The 18,900-nt window shown below is 37.5% G+C and overlaps 1 protein-coding gene across 5 annotated transcripts in view; it reads left to right on the forward strand.

Annotated features, from left to right (window-relative positions):
- Positions 1-18,900, forward strand: part of RALGPS2 (Ral GEF with PH domain and SH3 binding motif 2) — a 135,099-nt gene that overhangs the window by 57,917 nt on the left and 58,282 nt on the right. For all 5 annotated transcript variants that reach the window (XM_026084673.1, XM_026084671.1, XM_026084672.1 and 2 more), the window contains 3 exons: positions 4,520-4,609; positions 9,827-9,919; positions 14,154-14,280. In XM_026084673.1, coding sequence (XP_025940458.1) covers positions 4,520-4,609; positions 9,827-9,919; positions 14,154-14,280 — 310 coding nt within the window. The remainder of the gene's footprint in view (positions 1-4,519; positions 4,610-9,826; positions 9,920-14,153; positions 14,281-18,900) is intronic.

An 18,900-nucleotide genomic window follows, 5' to 3' on the forward strand; every position in this document is an offset into this window, starting at 1 on the left:
GACAGCGTCTTGCTGTGATTCAAGAAAAGATCTGTACAAAAAATGAAGCAAGTTTTTATATGCTGACCTTTTTAGGGGAGGACTATAAATACACAAACACATGTAARAGTTTAAATGCTTTCTTGAACTGATACCTAAGGCATTAATGGCCAAGTATTGTGGGTCGGCTAACTGAAATGAGTAGGGCAGAGTGAGAAATGATACAATTTAAATACAGCGAGAGGACTTTTAACAAAATAGCTATATGTATGGAACAAATATCCTGTGATTTATGTCAAGTAAGAACCTGGATCAAATAGAAGAGTGGCCCATTATATTTATATGGCCCATTAAAACAATAGGTTTTATTTAAATTGTTTTTTTAATACCTTTTCCTAATTTCTTCCAAATATTAAAAGATACCAGTGAACGGATAAGACCAGCCAAAAAAATCTCGGTGCCAGTAAAAACAGGTCCAAGGGGAGTGGAAGCAGTCGGTGTGGAAGGGGTGTGAAGCTTGCTTTCGTTCCATGTCTCCTGCCTCCCTCTGTCCCTGGAGGGGTAGGAGAGCTCTAGGCTGAGAATAAYGTTTTGCCTTTTTTGTTTTGTTTTGTTTTCTGTAAGAGCTTGGAAATGTTGAGCCTTGGCCTGGTAGGACTAGGACAGAAGTTCTGTTAACTTCACCGAAGAGACTTGGGCTTGTAAGGTACAACAAAATGTGCGTTGTCTCTGCCTGAATCTTTGATACGTGAAACTATATTAAAGTTTTGCACTTTTGATCTTCAAAGGGTAGATACCTCCTCAAATCCCTTTCATCAGTCAAGGGGCAAGTTGGTTTTCTCAAGCTGTGCAACTACAACCGAACATCAAATGGAGGTTTAAAATATTTTTGACAATACTTTGAAGTGAGGTCAAATGCTTCACTATTTATGTATTCAGTACTTAGGTATTTTATGGGAATGCTGTCTGCACAGAACCATTTTTGATATTTGTCAGGGTAGTAGTTTATGTGGAGCTACTTGGCTTCTTTTGGGTCCTTTTATTTTTATTTTTTTCTTACGTCTGAAAAAAAGAAAAGGGGGAAAACTGAGCTCTGTGTCTAATTCTTCCCTGGCTGATACAACCTTAGACAAACAGAAAGCAGATGCTATATAAGATGTTCTGGTTTGGGGGTTTGTTGTTGTTGTTCTGGTTTTCCATTGACTTCAGTAAGAAATGAATTAAAAAAAAAAATTTATGCTAAGAACATCTTACAGGGTACTGGAACATACATGCCTGACTTCTTAACAACTTCCAAAGAGCCGTGGTGTTTTGATACCTCATTGCTCATCAGGTTGCTCTTAATTTCAGTGAGAATGCATGTTTTTTGGAGACCTGGATCCTCCTGGTGCTATTTTGTTTGAACACATGTTGAACTGTCAGACTGTGCAGTGTGGGAGAGGATAAACAGATGTATTTTATTGTTTTAATTGAAATTAAGAGCAAGAACCTAAATAAATATATATATATATATACACACACACATACCTACACAACTGTGGTTTTAAAGAAGTTAGTACTATTCTTAAAAATCACAGCAGTGTGACAAGTTAAAAGCTGTTTTCATAGAAGAGAATACGTTTCTTCGTACACTATTTTCAGGAGTTTTGTAAGATAATCTTACAACCAAATACCAGTTACAGTAAGTCTAGCTAATCCTTGATTTTTCTTTCTCTAACTTACAGTAAGTACTTGAATAGAAGTTGCAGTAGGGGTTAACCTTTGCTGGTACTTCATTATGGTTAGGAAGGTGCTTATTTTCTATCGTTATATGTGGTAAACTATATAAGGGTGAGGGGAGCAGAGGAGGGAAAAATCAGAAGTTAGAAATGTTATCAAAACACTTTCAAAATATAGCTTGTATGAAGCATTAATGTGACTATGAAATGCAGCAACTGCCCTTCATACCATACAGAATATAACTGATTTTTATACAGCACTGAAGTTAGTCCAGTAAACTTAACAAATGAGAATTATAGCATACTGCATGCTAGGCAGGAATTGGCCTAGCCAGCAATGATAGGAATACAAACAAACTAGGTTATAGCAGGGTCTTCCTACCTTATGCTTGAGTTTTGTTTAGGTGATATTGATTTGATTTTCTTTTTTTCCCTCCCTTGAAGTGTTGAAAATCTGCAAATGTCTGTGAAGTTCTGTTGAAGCTGCTCAGCACTTCTGTGAGTGCAGCTTTGCAGTAGTGGAGAAGCAGAAACCAAAGCTATAACTCAAATTTAATTTTTATTCCTTCATTTTATAGACACTCTTCATAAATTTTTTTATGGCTTTGTTTTTTTGGGAGAACATTCTGTTTGAAACTTGAGAAATTTTTCCCAGTTGCTTTTTGTGGTTGTGAGATCTCATCTGAGTCTTAGCTTGAGAGTGAACATGTTTGTGTTGTTTACAGCAAATTGATTCAGCTGGGTTTTTTAGATGTACTGTTGGCAAAAGTATTTTTCTCATTAGAAAAACAGATACTAATATCTTTATAAACAGCTAACTGAGCTGGCATAAAGTGGGTTTATTAGTTTAATTAAAAAAAATTGCCGTGACTATGGAGTGGTAGAAAGCATTTTTGGTGAGAATGACCAGAATAACAGAGCAAAAAATTTTGAAGGAAGGGAAGCAAAAGAACAGTAAACTGAAAGCATGAACTTGAAGGCAGATTTTAATAAACTGAGATAGATAGTTTAACTCTGGGAGTTAAATATAAGGATAGTTGGTAACTTCTAAAGCCAGTGATACCAAATGTCTAAGCTTGTTATTTCAGTGCATACAGAGAGTGGAAGGGTCAGACAGGACCAAGCGGGTGAACTTTTTGTTGCTTTCAGACACAAGAGGGAAACTACAGAAGGCAGTAACACCCTCCCATAATTAAAGATTGGTATTAAAAATAGCACCGTAGAAAACAAGGTTACAGAACATTTAAATAACCTTTCTGGATTGCCTGGCTCTGATTTCCATCATAGGTACTTGAAGGCTGAGTGGATGCTGGAGAGACTGGAGTAGAGGAGCTTTAGGCAGCTGTGAACTCCTGCTCCTTGCTGGCCGGCTGCCCTTTTCCCTGGCCAAATATGTCCAAAAGCTGCTTTAGCCTTTGTTTTTGCTGGCCCCGTTTCCCACTGTTTCTGCGTGCTCCCCAACAGCTTACAGCACCTTCTCTTCTTTCCCTCTGGGAAACAAGTCTGGATGAAAGTGCTGCTGATAGCCAGTGGGGTGGCATCCACCCTAGCTCTGTGCAGAAGGTTGGGTCTTGGGGGTTCCTGGTTCACAGCCCACCTGGCAGTATGATATGTGGTCTGAAGGTCCCCAGGCATCTGTTCTGATCCTTGTTCTGGTCGCTGCTTTTGACAGATGATGGCATTACCTTTGGAAAAGATATAAAACTGGGAGAGATTGCAAGTATATGGGAAGCAAGGATTAAACTGGAGAAATGGTTTGGAAAATTTGAAGAGAACTGAAGAATGAGTACTATGCTTAGGCAGGAGCAAACTGCCCAAATGCAGGATGGGAGCTACCTGCATGACTTGGTGCAGTAGTAGACCAGAGGATCTCGAGGTTATCGTGGATCAGAGCTTAGCACAGGCAAGCCATGCTGCACTGCGCTGGAGAAAATAGTGATGGTTTTAAGCAGTAGTAGCACATTTATTTAAAAAACAAAACAAAAAAACACCAAAAAACCTTACTTGATCTTTGTGTACTACTCAGTGATTTCACAGCTGTGAAGAACCGTGTCTGGTTTTAGGCATTATACTATAAAAGATATTATTCAGTTGAAGAGAACCTGAGGAGGAAAATGAGAATGAAAAGCCTGGTTTTTGTTTTATGAAAAGCTGAAAGACTTGGGGTTGCTTAGCTCTAAGGAGAGAATTTAGGTGACAGCTTAAGCTTTTGACTAGCAGAAAAGATAATTGCAAAGGCAAGAGGAATCATCTGTGTTGTGTTTTTTTCAGTGGTGAATAGCATACTGTATTAATGAAAAACAATATATTGGACTCGGATTGTAAAAAGAATGAGTTAGTTATGGTATTCTAAGTTTCTGCTGGTGAAAATATTTACTGTAGGTTGTGTAGAGAGGTTAAAGTGTCTTTCTCTTCAGATGTTTAGGAGTCTAAATAAAATACTATGAGGATTGATCCTTTTGTGAAAGAGAAGAATGATTTTTTAATTTATTTATCAAAAGTTTAATTTTGTGCAAAGTTCTACACTAACACAACACTAATAATGCAACTTTCAAATATTAAAGCAAGGAAATTTAGAAGTTGATCTTGGAATTAACAAGTTTGTGTTTGTGCTTTTTATTATATTAATTTAGACCTAGTATCTCAGTTGTATTGGTTGGGATTTTTATAGCATAAGCACTTTTATTTTCCAGCTTTGTTCGTTCTTTATAGGTGGAAATTGAATGTTATGTAACTTTTCATACTTTTCATGAAATGAAAATATTAAAACTGTAATCAGTGAAGCTGTGTATTTTGGAAACCATAAATTTTCTTCTTTTTAGGTAAGCTTCTGGGTTGTTAGAGAGATTCTACATGCACAAACTTTAAAAATAAGAGCTGAAGTTTTGAGCCACTATATTAAAACAGCTAAGGTAAGAATTTTGGGGCTTTTTTTTTGGGGGGGGGGGGTCACCATGATGACAGTTCTTGTACTTAAGTTGCTAAGTTCAAAAATACATGTGGATAAATATTTATATGACACTCTGTTGTGGTTTTATCTACTGATGTGGATAGGTGTTTGGCTTATATATGTAACAAAATTGTCAGAAATGGTGACAAACCAAAATCCCCAAATAGAAGTTTTTGTTTACCCCCAAAATTGCTTAACTAAGGAAATGTAGTGATGCTTTATTTCAAATACCTATTACTAGGTGATGTAACTTACAYGATGTGTTTTCTAGCATTGGTTAAACCCAAGCACTACATGTAGAATCAGCCCTGCTCTGACTGATGCCCTTTGAAGTGCTTTTTTTTGCTTTTACTACTGAAGGGAGGGTCTGTTACCTCTTCATGCACTTGTGGCATGGCTAATATCAACCTAATAAATACTGTTTCAAAAACATAGTTTCAAAAATRTATTTGAACTCAGAAGACACTTTGGAGATGAAATAGCAGATCGCTCCAGAGTTGGAGGTATCAGTGTTTGCCTAGCTCTTACCCTGTGATACCTTCCTGAAAGCCTGCACTGCTGACACTTAGGTGAAAAACATGAGCAAATCTTGACTTAGGTGCAGATGCAGCAGGGTCCTGGCCCTTAAAACATAATGAAATTTGTCTGTTATACTGTAAAGAGAGGGATTTTTTTTTTCCAGGTTTTTGCTGTCACAAGGTGACTGATGGTTACTACAGCTAACTTGTGACCTTTGCGGGTTACCTGCTAAAAATGTTTTTAAATTTGTTAATTATCGTGGTATCTATTTTTTAAATGTTATTTGTTTGAAGTTTCAGCCCTTATGGATGAAGAGTGACTTTGTGTACATAATATTTCTGACTATGTACTTGTTAACTAAGATCATCTGTCTTAATTAACAGTTAATTGGAAAATATTTATGGTAAAATCAAGTGTTTAAAAAGTGTTTCATAACTGGGGCATGTTACCCCTTGGTCTTTCCTGAACCCAGCACCTCACTGTGCTGCTAAGTCAGAGATGGTATTGTCACGGATCTTAATTTTCTGTTAAGATGTTAAAATTAAGTTTTTAAACGATTATACTGAGCCTTTTCCTCCAAGGAAAGGGCTTAGTTGACCAAATATATTTTGTGTTGTTTCTATTCAAACTTCTGAAATTGTTACCCATTTCTACTTGTGGTGTTCCCCCTCATTTGACTTTGATTATATATATTAAAAAAAAAAAGAAAGAATTGCATTTCAGTCATGAGAGGGTCTGTTTGTATGGTATATAGCAACAAATACTGTAAGTGAATTTGGAATCTACCTCAGTGAGATGCATCACAAGATTACCGTATTAATTTTCAGATTTCTTTGCTGAAGTGGACAGGTAGCATTTAAGAGTCTAGTTTACAATAATGTGGGTGTTTTTGAGTTTGTATGGAGAGAGATTTTCTTATTGTGGGTAAACTTATTTTTACTTATGGTAAAACCTTAGTCTTGCATGTTCAATTGTATATAGTATTTATGTGGATCCTGAAAACCAGCTAATTGTTTATTACACAAGTCATACTTCAGCTTATATATAAATATAATTTTAGGGAACATATTATTGAATTTCAATGTTACATTGAAGAGAGGTTTTTTGTCTTGTGTGGAGGTGCACTGCTGTATGGTGAACTGCAGTTGTCCTGAAGAGTTGCTATGACGACTGTAGAGTTCAGGGTAGGTGCCTCTGCACCTGGCCAGATCTGCTCTGTGTTGGTGTGCCAGTGATGGTGACGGGGGGGGGGGAAGGAAAGGGGACAGTTGAGGATCCCAGCAGACCTCTGAATTCTCTATTTTTCTTTGCGAAAGTGAGTGATATGGCGTTTAAAGTTGTGCGGCTACAGGAACAATAGGGAGGTGCAACGTGGCAAGTGACCCGTGTGCTTTTCTGGTGACCCCACGTAGTGCCAGGTACAATTTTATTAAAAGTTGAAGGAAAATATTGTTGATGATGAAAGGCTGAGGGCTCTGACTCTGTCCGTCAGCTGACCCTTTGTACATTCAGGTTCAAGTTAGTTTAGACTTTCAACAGTCACTAAAAAGCAAAGTTAAATCAAGCTACGTAATAGTTACTGCAGGCCAATGGCATGCCACTTCTGCAAATCAGAAGATGTGTGATAACTTTTCATGTCTGAATATTTGGTAGAAAATGACATTATTCCTTTAGCAACAGAAAAAATAAAAAAAAAATCAATATTTGTAGTATTTTACTCCCACAGGTTATGACTGCATACACTTTGGGCAAAGAAAGTTAATTTTGTAGGATTTTGCAAGCTTTGCTCAATAATCATGCTGTAGTCATAGTGGTTGAGAGTGTTAAAAATGCAAAGACACTAATGATCTCTTTAAAATATTCTTGGGTATCTGGTGAGACTTGATATATCTTCATCTTGTGTATTTTTAAAAAAACTGCATTTTTTGTTTGAAACGGGCGTATAGAAAATTTGCTAGATGATCAATTAGTGTCTCTATGTAGAGGAGGTAGGTTCACCTGTAACGACCATAGTGCAGAAACGATCTTGGAAGCTAAGCAGGTCAGGCCTGGCTAGTACTTGGATGGGAGGCCACTTGTAAATACGGGGCGCTGTGGGCTTTCCCCCAGCCACAGCACCCTGAACATGCCCGCTCTCACCTGTGGGCTACAGGCAGCAGTTTCTGCTGAAATGCTTAGCTTTTTGAGATGGTGATGTGCTTTAACAATTAAAGTCGATTGAGCATTGCTTAGTTATACATTGTAAAATGACAATTTATTGCTGCTTGTAATTATATATGGGGTGTTTTTGTATCTCTGTTAGTCTCCTTACTGTATGCATTATCTTGGCTTTGCTTATGTATGGCTGCTACCATGAAGTCACTGCAGCTAATACCCTTTGAAGGATTTTCTGTCTACACCAAACCTATTGTCAAAGCAGTTTTGTGCCACAGGTCACACAAATTAACTTTTCTTCAGGGAAACTGTAAATCCACTCTGCAGTGGACTTGCTCGTACTGACTACTATCTAATGACTGTATGGCTAGCAGTCTTTTAATGGTATCTCATGTTATATTGCTTTATGCATGAACTAATTGGACTTAATAGTTGTTTTCCCCTGAAGTTCCCAGACTCTCGTGAGTAGCTATGACTTCTGCTTCAATGTTGGCAGCAGCCAGAAAAGCCTCTTCTCATTTTTAATCAGCCACATTATTACCCTGCATCCCTCTTCAGGATGTGAACTTTATTGCCTTGTCTGGGGACATGTGGAAATCAAAATGAGCTATTGTGTGAATGGTTGGACAAACACCAGAACTACTAAATTTCCGTTTTGACCTCTAGAAATTTCCAGGTCTCATTCCACAAGAAATCACAAGATAATGTAGACGTATATTGCAAATGTTGCCGTTAGTGTAAAAGAATGTGATAGGAAGCACTTGCTCCAAGCAGTCCTGGTGGAGATGCTGGAAGGCCAGGGACCACATGGCGTTTCCCCTGTCTCTTCGTGGCTGTGAGTGCTGTCCTGGAGGGATAGCAGAGCTGCAGTACATGACAAACACTCAGTCTCCACTCTGACCCCCCACAAATTAGTGAGTGCCCTTTACACCTAGTTATTAATGAGTCCACTTGAGAGGATTAGGAGACACAAATGCCTATTCAGTAGGGGTGGAAGGAACTCTACTGTGTCCTAGAACCATAGACTTCTGGGCATCTGGTGTGAAATTGCTGCTGGGATGACCCATTAGTAAGCATTACATGCTGTATTGTTGAGTAACACTGTTGAGGACTTGCAGCTGTTTTTTTTAAGATATTCGTTCTCTGGCATTGTGTTAACTGGTGAGAAGCATTTGCCCTGCTTCAAAACCACCAGGCGGAAAAATATCCTTGCAATATCCGTTTTGGCCTTCCGAAAATAAGGTCTCCCTTATATTTAACAACTACTCAAAATCAAAATAAATCAGTCTTTTTTTTGTCCTGTTATCTTATGAAGGGCCTCATAACCAAGAAAGCTCAAGCAAGCTGGGTTTCAAGGAAGAGAAACTCCCTTACTTTTTGTGCACAGTGTTCTGAGAAGTAAGGGTTCCTCACTCTTGGATCATGTTTCTCTCTGTAATCCTAATCTACCTTGGTGAATTTTCTAAAAGAGTTAAACAGGCCTTGCAGTACTGTGATTGAATATCCATTTCTGTTTAATACTGTTTTTGGTAGCTGTGAAACTTCAGTTCGTGTGTGCACCACCAAAAATCCCTGAATGTAATTCTGTTCTCTAGGTGCTCAAAGCCATCAGAATGATTGATGCACAGGAGCTTAAGGAACAGCATTTTCTCCTGAAGCCTTTTGAAACTTTTCGTGACAATAGTACTAATGATTAATTAGTACTAGCCAAGACAGATTGGTTTTGGGGACAGAGGGAAAAGAAAAGGAGAAGGGAGCAAAGTTCTGTATATGAAACAGCACAGTTCTCCGCAGCGTTTTGTAGATTTTTAAGAAAATTACTCCTGTTGTTCTGATGCTTTGTGCATTCAATCTTGTTATCATTTTTTTCCACTAGTTAGTTTTAGTTGTCAGACCCCCAAAATGGTCTTTTGATGAGAGAAGTACTCCAGTTACATGCTTTTCAAAATTACCCACTTGATTTCATCCTGCAACAATTTTTTTGTTAGGTGCTTTGCAGTATCAATAGCTCTGTAACCCTGTGATGCCAAATGTATTTTACAACATTAAATATTACAGTGATCGCATCATTCACAACTGGGTTATCCTTTTTAGCATGGTAAGTTTGAAAGGTCTGTTGGATGCTATGAAAGGAATTTGGTGGCTTTGAATGTCAGAAAATTTCCAGCACTTCTGATATATGACCCTCCCCCCCATTTTTTTTTAAGGCATTAAATAGAGGTGACATAAAAATGTGTTATGAGCTATCTCTGAACTATCAGTCAGCTAATATGATCTAATCCAAAATCATATAAGTGAAGTGCTGACAAATTAGGGAGGGCTGCCATAAAAAGTTGTATGGATGCACATCGGTTCACTATAATTAAATCATTAATTTAGAGTGTACAGGACTTCCATAATGCTGCCATATTGCGAAGGCTTCATGTACATTTAGATCATTATCTATTCTGTATGCATTATTGACAACAGTTGAAAGRCTGTTTCTTATATATATTTTTGTCCTCAGAAACTGTATGAGCTGAATAATCTGCATGCTCTTATGGCTGTTGTGTCAGGCCTACAGAGTGCTCCGATCTTCAGGCTGACGAAAACGTGGGCGGTAAGTAAGCAGCAGGACAATGGAGGGTTTTTAATTTATTCTTGAAAAAAAACTATAATAATTCTATAGCTTATTTTCAAGGATACAATGATTATTACAGATACTTTTGATCTCTTGTGCTTGTACATAATGTTTCTAGTGCCTCTTAAGTCTATGGTTTCCTGTTGAGTTTTTTCCATTCTGGCATAGAAATATTTTCCTTTGAAAAATAGTTCCCTGCAGATTCTACTAAATGCAGAGGCTTCTAATTTGGCCAGAAGCTATTTTGTATTTAGTTGCTGGAAAATCCTGAATGCCAAAGTGGGTCATATTTTAATCATTTAGGAGCTTATACCATTGGAATTTTTTTTCTATGGAGAACAGATGTCCAAAAACTCCAATTCAGTTTCCATAAAAAGATTTCTAGTTTCTTTTACTGATAACTCAATTTATTGATCTTGCCCAGTGTGCTCAGCATAATTTTCATACTTACAGTAGCTGCACTACACAATATCTTTGCATGTCTGCTTTTGTACAGTTTTGAAAGAATTTTGTTCTTTGGAAACGTTTTTATTTGACACCTATTTTCTGATTAAAATGTTAATATGATTTTTGCGTAGTTGCATCCTTGATCAGTAGAACTTTAGGAATAACTCTGATATCATAGAGGTGAGGAAAATACTGAGCTTGATTCAGCTGTGCATTGTGTAGTTATCGAGCCGTATAAACAGAAGAGATGAGCTTTGACATTTTCCAGTGTGATAGAAATAATCAGGTGACTGAAATTCCTCTGCAAGTTGTCCATATAAATAGATCACTAAAGAGGGCTAAAAATTTTCAAACAAGACATGTCAGTGCATCTTCGCGTTGTGATCCAGAAGGGATTTTTTCCTCATCTGCTTTCTTCCCCCACCAAATCAGGAATAACTGGAAGATAATTTTGTTCAGTTGATGAATGTGTTACTGAAATTGAATACAACTCACTCCTGCTAAGATTAACTCATCTAGAATTGTGTTACTCATTTTGCAAATGAATAATTAAGACAGACATTCTTTGTTTCAGAATGCCCAAATCTCTCTAAGAAGTTAACACTTCAATATGTTCTGGAGGGGAACTTCTGTTTTTCTGGTTTTGTCCTTTAGATGCTTTGAGGCAGCTTCAACAGCTCTATAAAATTGTGATGCCAAATTGAATTTTCTGCATGACTCAAAGTGAGTGTCCATTATAACCCTATATTAACATAACCATATTAGTTACTACTGTAATTATGCCATTCAAGACTGGGATTCCCCAGTTTATTTTCACCTTCGTCAACCACAAATGCTGGTTTGCACTGCTTTTGAGGATTATCCTTGTGCTGTTGGCATATATATTGATTCTTCTCAAGTTAGTCCTTTTTCAACCTCTGAAATGCCAGGTAACCTTTCCCACATTTCTGCAGGTGTGTTTAATTTCTCATACAATCCCAAGGAAATTTATGCTTTTCATCATCTTATTTACGCCTTGCGAAATTGCAAGGATAGCTCCTAGCTCTGTGTACTGCAGGTTGATTTAGATGTCTTTCTCTTGGAAGTTCAGTTTATAAATTTTTGAAGTAATTCTAAGCCTTTGGCTGCCTGTATATTAAAAGCAAGAAAAGACATGTGAAAAGGGACACCAAGTCATTATTTTCATTTGAATGTTATCCAATAATTTTCCAGAATCTTCAGCTAGGGAAGCATTTCCTGCCTGTTTCTGAGCTGAATCCTGTTACAGTAGTGATCTTCCTCGTGCTTTCATTCAGGAGGATGAGAGTTTAGACACAGTAAGGTAAATACAATCAGTCCCTCCAAAAGAAAAGTCACTTTTTTGTGGTGGAATTGAGAGTTCGAGGAAGCCGTTAAGTGTTTGCTTGGTAATCTAATRTCAGTAATACAGGATGAACTGACGGTATGTCTGAACATGTCTGAAAGTTACTTGTCTCATTCATTGCCTACGTTCCTTCTGAAGTCTGTGGAGAGTAATAAGCTCTTCTAATGGGTGATTTGCCCCATTCAAGACTTGAAAATAATCGTGAACCTTTCTGAGACTGCGCCTCTCTCCATTTCATATAAAGGAAGTATAGATGACTATCTTGGACTTGGACGACATAAGCAAGTGAGTATTAGACATCTGAAGTTAAGTAAGGTAAATTCTGCCCTGCTCCACCAGAGCTCTTAAACCCCAGCTGTCCTTTGCAGCGTTTCACAAAGGTAGTCTTCAGTCCTGGCATGCTCCGATTAGAGAGAAAATAGTCAGCAAGGCTCTGAAGCCCTCCCTGCTGCTGTAAGAGTAAACTGTCAGCCTTGGCTTTTGTTGTCTCTGCATATGTACTTCTGTTTACTGTTCTTTGCATCTGTTGAGCATAAGATACCAGAAGAGACAGTGGAAAAATTATTTAGAAAAAGCAACAGCTCCAAAACTGAAGAAGTAATAATTGAGCCCTTTCCCACCTGGTGATGCTTGTAACATTGTCAGGTTCTCTGCRCTTTCCTGTTAACACAGGAGTTGAAGACGTGATACATACTGCACCATCAGCACAAGAGAAATTCATATGAGAATAACTGGTTTAGAGACTATTTAAAGAGCTTGAATTGATGCATCAGACTTGAAAAACATTGTGCAAATCGGCATATTTTGAAGAAAATGCAATTAACTTCATTCCAGTCTAAATTTACACCATTACTATTCCTGTTAGTCTTGTCATACCTTTCAGTCAAAAAAACTACAAAACTACATACAAACCTTCCAGACAGTAAATGGAGACAAAATACTTTAGGCTATTATAAGCCATCTCTGAGAAACTTCAAAAGGTAAATGTCATGTTCGGATGGTTGGAAAGCAGTCGTATGTCTCTGCTGTTGCTTTGTCCTGGAATTGGCAGATAGCTGCTGTCGTGCTGAATGTGAGATGCTGCTCATCTGAAAACTGGTGCCAAAGCTAAAGATGTGAATTTCTGGAACGTCAGAGAGCAGTGCGTCTTGGAAAACAATTCCCTCTTTAAAAGTGACTTTCTTCTGAAAGCTGGTGTTCAGTTTGCCAGTGTGTTAGTTATCCTGATGAAGACGAACATATAGAAATCATAGCTAGAAAGAGCTGTTATTTAAATAGTGAAATTACAGCTTTACAGAAGAGGCGTTTCATTTCAACTACCACGATCACATAGGTTGATTTTAATTGAAAGAGAAAAGGAAATACGTATGAAAAGAATATGTATAAAAACTTAAAGATCTGTACCTACGTAATTTTTGCAGTACGGGGGATTTTTACGTGGCGGTGAAATTGCAACTTGGAGACTAGAACACTGAGTCTTCTGCCAAAATGTTTATACTAAACATTTTCTACCCTTTAAATCTTAGCTCTAAATTAAAGTAAAGCCCTTTAATGTGGTTTTGTAATAGTAGTTCAGCTAGATGTGTCCCATCTTACTTGGTTTCCCAGTCTTACAGAGAGCTTAGTTGCTGTTAATTCTGTCAAAGGAAGGTGAGGGGAGGGAAATAAAGGACAATGAAGGAGATTCATGAATTTAAATTTTGTATTCTAAGTGGAGGTTGCTGTGATGCCACAAGTCAATTGCTTGCTTATTAGCAGAACAAGATACGCTGTCTGTAGTCAAGTTGTCATAGCTTTCTGGAGAGGAAAAAGATCAAATCCTTATTCCTTTCCAGAATATCAAGTTAGTGGCTATGCATGTATATGCATTCATTGTTTTTAAAATTGTAGTTTAATTAAAGTTATTTATCAGATCCTAATGCTATTATTTTGCTGTTTTGAAAAAATAATTTTTTGAGAAAGCTCTCAATTCAAGAATGAGAACATATTTTGGAAGCTTTTTGTGAAACTGGATTGGAAGAAGACTTCTCAACATCTGAAGAAGAAACATTAACTTATGAATAATTGCAGTGAATAAATGACTGCTTTAAAATATTGCAGAAGTGGACAGCACATGAAATCGCGATGTATTTCAGTTAGTTAACTCTTAGGAAAGCTGGTATTATTTCAGAAGGCTCCTCTAGGACACCGACACTTATGCCTTACTAATTTAAAATTAGCTGCCAAACTAGCTAGTTTTTTGTGTAAACTTTCGAAGTACTCATCCTTAGAAAGTAAATGCTATAATTTTAAAGATGTTATATTAAAAAAAAAAGCAAAAAAATTAAATCCATGTTTTTAAGGGCAAAAGAAAAATCATAGTGATCAAACTTCAGCTCATCTATTTTTCTCCTTATTTTCTAGTTACTGAGTCGGAAAGATAAAGCTACATTTGAAAAGCTGGAGTATGTTATGAGTAAAGAAGATAATTACAAAAGGCTTAGAGACTATATCAGCAGCTTGAAGATGACTCCATGTATCCCTTATTTAGGTAAGCTGAACTGTTTCTCGGGGAAGCATTAAAGAAAAACATATTTCTCCAATGACTACCAAAACTGAACACTGTCTTTTAAGCAGTACATGAAACTCTTTCAGTACGTAAGCAAAGAATCTACAACTGTCTAGTTGGTTTCGATACTCTGTATATGGCAAGCAAAAGCTTCCCTAGCTTCAGAAAGAAATTCCTGTTAACCTCCCAAACAATTCAGGTTTTACATACAGTATCAGTTTCCTAGGAAATGATTTTCCCTTATGTTGTGTAGATACAGTGATTGACTTCTGGAGAAGTACTTAAACCGTTAGGCCTGATAGTGCTCTTCAAGAACTAAATACTTGACTGTTACAGTAATGATGGCTTTTAAGTAATGCGAAGCTATAAATCACCAACCTGTGAGATAGAGGTAGATCTTAGGGTTTGAAACATGCTAAAATCTGCAGGTATTCTTACATTTAATTGCATTAGTGACAAGAGAAATTGGATTGTTATTCCTGCTTTAGCTATACGGAATAATTATGAGTAAGGGATAGTGCTGTGTATTTGGGAAAACTTGATAAATAGGTTTTTGTTTACTATGTATTGGTTTTGTTGCCAAGATAATCTAGTGTTACTCAACATTTTGAAATATTTTAGTTTACTTAGAGACCAGTGTGCTCTTTTAAGTTTACGTAGCTTTTCTTTGATATCATAAGATGTTAGTAGTTGTATAAAATTAAAGAAATGTTTACCCCTTTGCTTCCTTTTCCAGAAAAAATTGTTGATATTTTTAGATGCCAGTTCTTCTATTTACATTCAGGATAACCTCCTGTGGTCACTAAAGCTCATGAAATTTTAGTCTCTTTGTTTCTGAAGTCTGGGGGTTTTTTTTGGGGGGGGGGGTATTCTTTACTTAGCTGGGCTATTTATTTTATTTATTTAACTTGACATTCTTCTTTATGCTGAGATCCATGTGCCCGTCACGGTGGTGTTTTGATTGCTTCATAGCTTGATGTGAGGGGCAAGACCTTCATTGGCATTAGAATCTGGAATGATACATCTAAAATATATATATTAAACTTCATGTTTTGTGAAGTTGCTTGAATTTTTACGTGCTTTGTGCTCAATTAGAAAAATACATTGCTGTGGAGAACCAATAATAATCTCAATCATAAGCATTCCTATGGAGTTCTTCCTTTTGTCGTCTTTTCGCTTCCCTGTTCCATGGCTCCCTGAAAAATCCAGCACTTCCAGTGTGATCTCAACAGCTGTTAATTCCCTGTATTTTCATGTATTCAGCAGTGGGTGGTTGGTCGTGCCTAGAATGGAAGTGTGACAGACTTGGCATCAGCCTATTTTTGTCTGAAGTCCATGTGTGAAAAGCGCCGGTGGTGGCGTAGCATCCCACGCTACCCCGCTGGGCGACGTAGCTGCTAAAACTAGCCCTGAATTGAAAGGGGCAGCCAAGAAGCAGCCAAGCGTAATGCGAGTGGGATTTCAGCCTGTTATTCTGCAGCTCTCCCATCGTGTGTACACACATAATACGTACACCCACTCTATAGTTCTCAAATGCATCTTTGAGCTTTCCAGAAGCTTTTACAGATATATATTATGATTTATGAAATGTGAAGCCGGGCCCAAATCTTTTCCTCGCCGATTATAAAAGTCTCAAGCCAACCTGCTGTCAAGATTTCTTCAAATTGTGTGACGCTGTCCCTTGCTGTTAAGGTCTTCTAATATTTAATGCTGTATAGAGAAATCTTTATGCTTTGGTGTATTTGATTTAAATTTAAAAAATTTCCTTTTTGTGCAAGCGTGTGTGTGTGTATATATATATATACATATATAAAGCAAAATGTTGGAAAACAGTATTTTAAGTTGGTTCTGTTAAGAGGATCCCCTTAAATACAGTAGCAACTTCTTGTCTGACTTTTGCAGAATAAGCTTGGGGCTTGACTTGACAGTTTTTTGAAGTCAAACGTGTATTTTCTTTCCACTTGGAGCAGGGAGGAAGGTGTTTGTCTTTGCGCTTTGAGAACAGTCATAGTTAATGTTTTGTTATCTGGTTTCATACAGCATGAATTCTTACTAATGACATGAAGAATGTCCTCAAGCCTTTTTATTTATTTAATTTTCTAAAGGAATAATGAATGCCAACTAGTGCAATCTGCCTAAAATTAATTTTGTAGAGTTTAAATACACAGCAAAAAAGACAACATTGTCTTGTGATCTTAGTCATGCTAAATCTGAATCCATCTTGGCAGATTGGCCGTTGAGTCAAATTTTTCTCATTTGACCAAAGCTTTAATCTCCAGTTAGACTTGAATAGCTTTGCAAGAATATTTCTAAAATGCCCTTCCAAGGAATTTCTTCTAATGAAAGAATAGTATAGAACAGAAGTAACTTAAGTTGCTTATTTTATTTACTTAGTGTTTGAAACTTTCCGGTTGTAGGGTTTTTCTGCTGTTACATCTAGTATTGGAGTTATCTATAGGAATAGTGCTGCTCCTTGCAAGTTTGCTACCTGACAGTCTGAGGGCAGGTGCTGGGGAAGGGAATTTCACCATGAGGTCCACTTCCCATCATGGAAAAGAGGGTGGGGGAAGCTCTTTTCAGTGGTGATGAGGAGAACCAAAGTTACCGTTCTCCTAAATTCTTCATAGAAGAACGCAGCAAATTGGGCTCTCCACAGAGTAACATTTGCTGTTGCGAAGGCCCTCCAGAGCAGTGCTGGCACTGCTCGTGATGGACCTTGCTTGGAAGGTTGCAGAGAGAGCGGGCATATAAAGGAAGTGCAGCTGTGATTTCCAGGATGAGTGTTTACCCTTCAGAGGTGACTAGACTTGCATCATGCAATCCAATATCTAACATGAGCATGGAGAGTTTTCCTTGATCGTCTTAGGGCTATAAGATAAAGCCTAAATGCTTTTTTCTGTAGTCTTTGCTGCGGAAATTAACTCTGAGCCACTGAACTACTAGTTGTATTCTTACTACAGCTCCTTCACTATGGATAAGATAAAGATGGCCTTCCACATTTAAATAGGGAAAAATACCCATAGGATGTTTCAGTTCCTTACAGCAAGAAGAGAGCGATGCGATTCCAAAGTTGCAGAAAGGCAAGGAAGAGAAGCGCATCGCCAGTATGGACTCATAACTTAAACATGGATGCTAAGAGCTGGGTGACACCAATGCACATGTTCAGCCTTAGGTCCACATTACCTGATCTGGGGCAAGTCATCAGCGTTGCATCACCTGGCCAGCTCAAATAGCCAAAGCAAATGGAAAATACATACGTGAATATGTGAATTATGTTTTGCCGCAGGATAAAAAAAAACCTTTCTGAAAGAGCGTCTTATAATGAAATTCTGATAAATGTGAGATTGCGCAATGAAACAACTGAGCCATATCACTAGAAGTAAGATCTTTACTTTAACGAGGGAGTACTGTCTTGTGACATACAGTTTCTTACATCTGTCTTTCAGGAGTTGTATCCAAAAATGGGAAAGCTAAAGACAGATTATTAAAACATTCATCTGTTGAATATTCAGCTACTTCAGTGATAACGCTTGCAAGTAGACTTTGGAAATATTTGTGCAAACTGTGTTTCAGATCTTAGTACAGATTAAACTTTTTCAAGGGAATTTTGGTTAAATATGGATTGATAGCACAGGAACGGTGAAGGCTATATCCTGACACACAGACTGCTGCTGCATTTCAAGGGCAGTAATTTTGGGGGATGCTACAGCCTCTTCTGGAAAACTTTTCAGAAACATATGAGACAAACTCTGAATTTCTGAAGTCATTAGAAAACTCAGCCCAAAGGTTGAAATTTGGAAGAGGATAAGCATTTGAAAATAATAAATTACCATACGTAGTGTGGACCAGCCTCAGTAAGAAGTGCTACTCTGTGCCTCCTGGTAAGCATAAGCTGGCAACTTGAAATGAGCTCTTTCCTTCCAGCACCCAGCGTTTGGGCCACGTACTATTTGTAATAAGGTTCAGATAATTTCATCCTGCAGCTTGAAGCTGGGAGAGACTACCTGTTTTAGATGTCAAACATAACACTTAATTTAAAGGCCGAATGGAAGCTAGTTTCACTTGTTCAGGGGTTTGTAGAAAATATATATATATATTTTTTACTGACTGTTTGAATAAAACATTTGTTTTTGTAGCAGAAGGCAGATTTTTGTGGAAAAGTTAGTTCTCTTCTAAGGAGAGGAAGTCTATAGGTTGAAAAATCTAAAGCTGTCAAAAGTGTTTCTTGAAGGAATGCTTCAGAGGACATTTTTCAGCTTTTAAATTTACCTGAACTGCTCTTTTATCCCCCTGCCATAGAAAAAAGAAGAGGCTGTAGATTGTCCAAATGAAGAACAATTTCGGTGTTGTAATCTTAAGCTTTTGTTTTGGTTAAAATTCTTGAGGCCTGGGAATGGAATATGCTGGGCCAAATTCCGTGTTTCCCCCTCCACCCCCAAATGTTGAAATGTGTTGTCTGCGATCTCATTAACCAAAGATTTAACCACAACCTTTGCAGCCTTATATTATCAATGAAGCTTTATCTAGTCCAAAGAAGGTGTTTTGAAACCAAAATGTTGTTTTTCCTCTTGAATTAGAAACAATGTTTTTCATGGCTACCAG

This window comes from Apteryx rowi, unplaced genomic scaffold (genome assembly GCF_003343035.1).
Source record: "Apteryx rowi isolate R43461 unplaced genomic scaffold, aptRow1 scaffold_65, whole genome shotgun sequence".
Classification (NCBI taxonomy): Eukaryota; Metazoa; Chordata; class Aves; order Apterygiformes; family Apterygidae; genus Apteryx; species Apteryx rowi.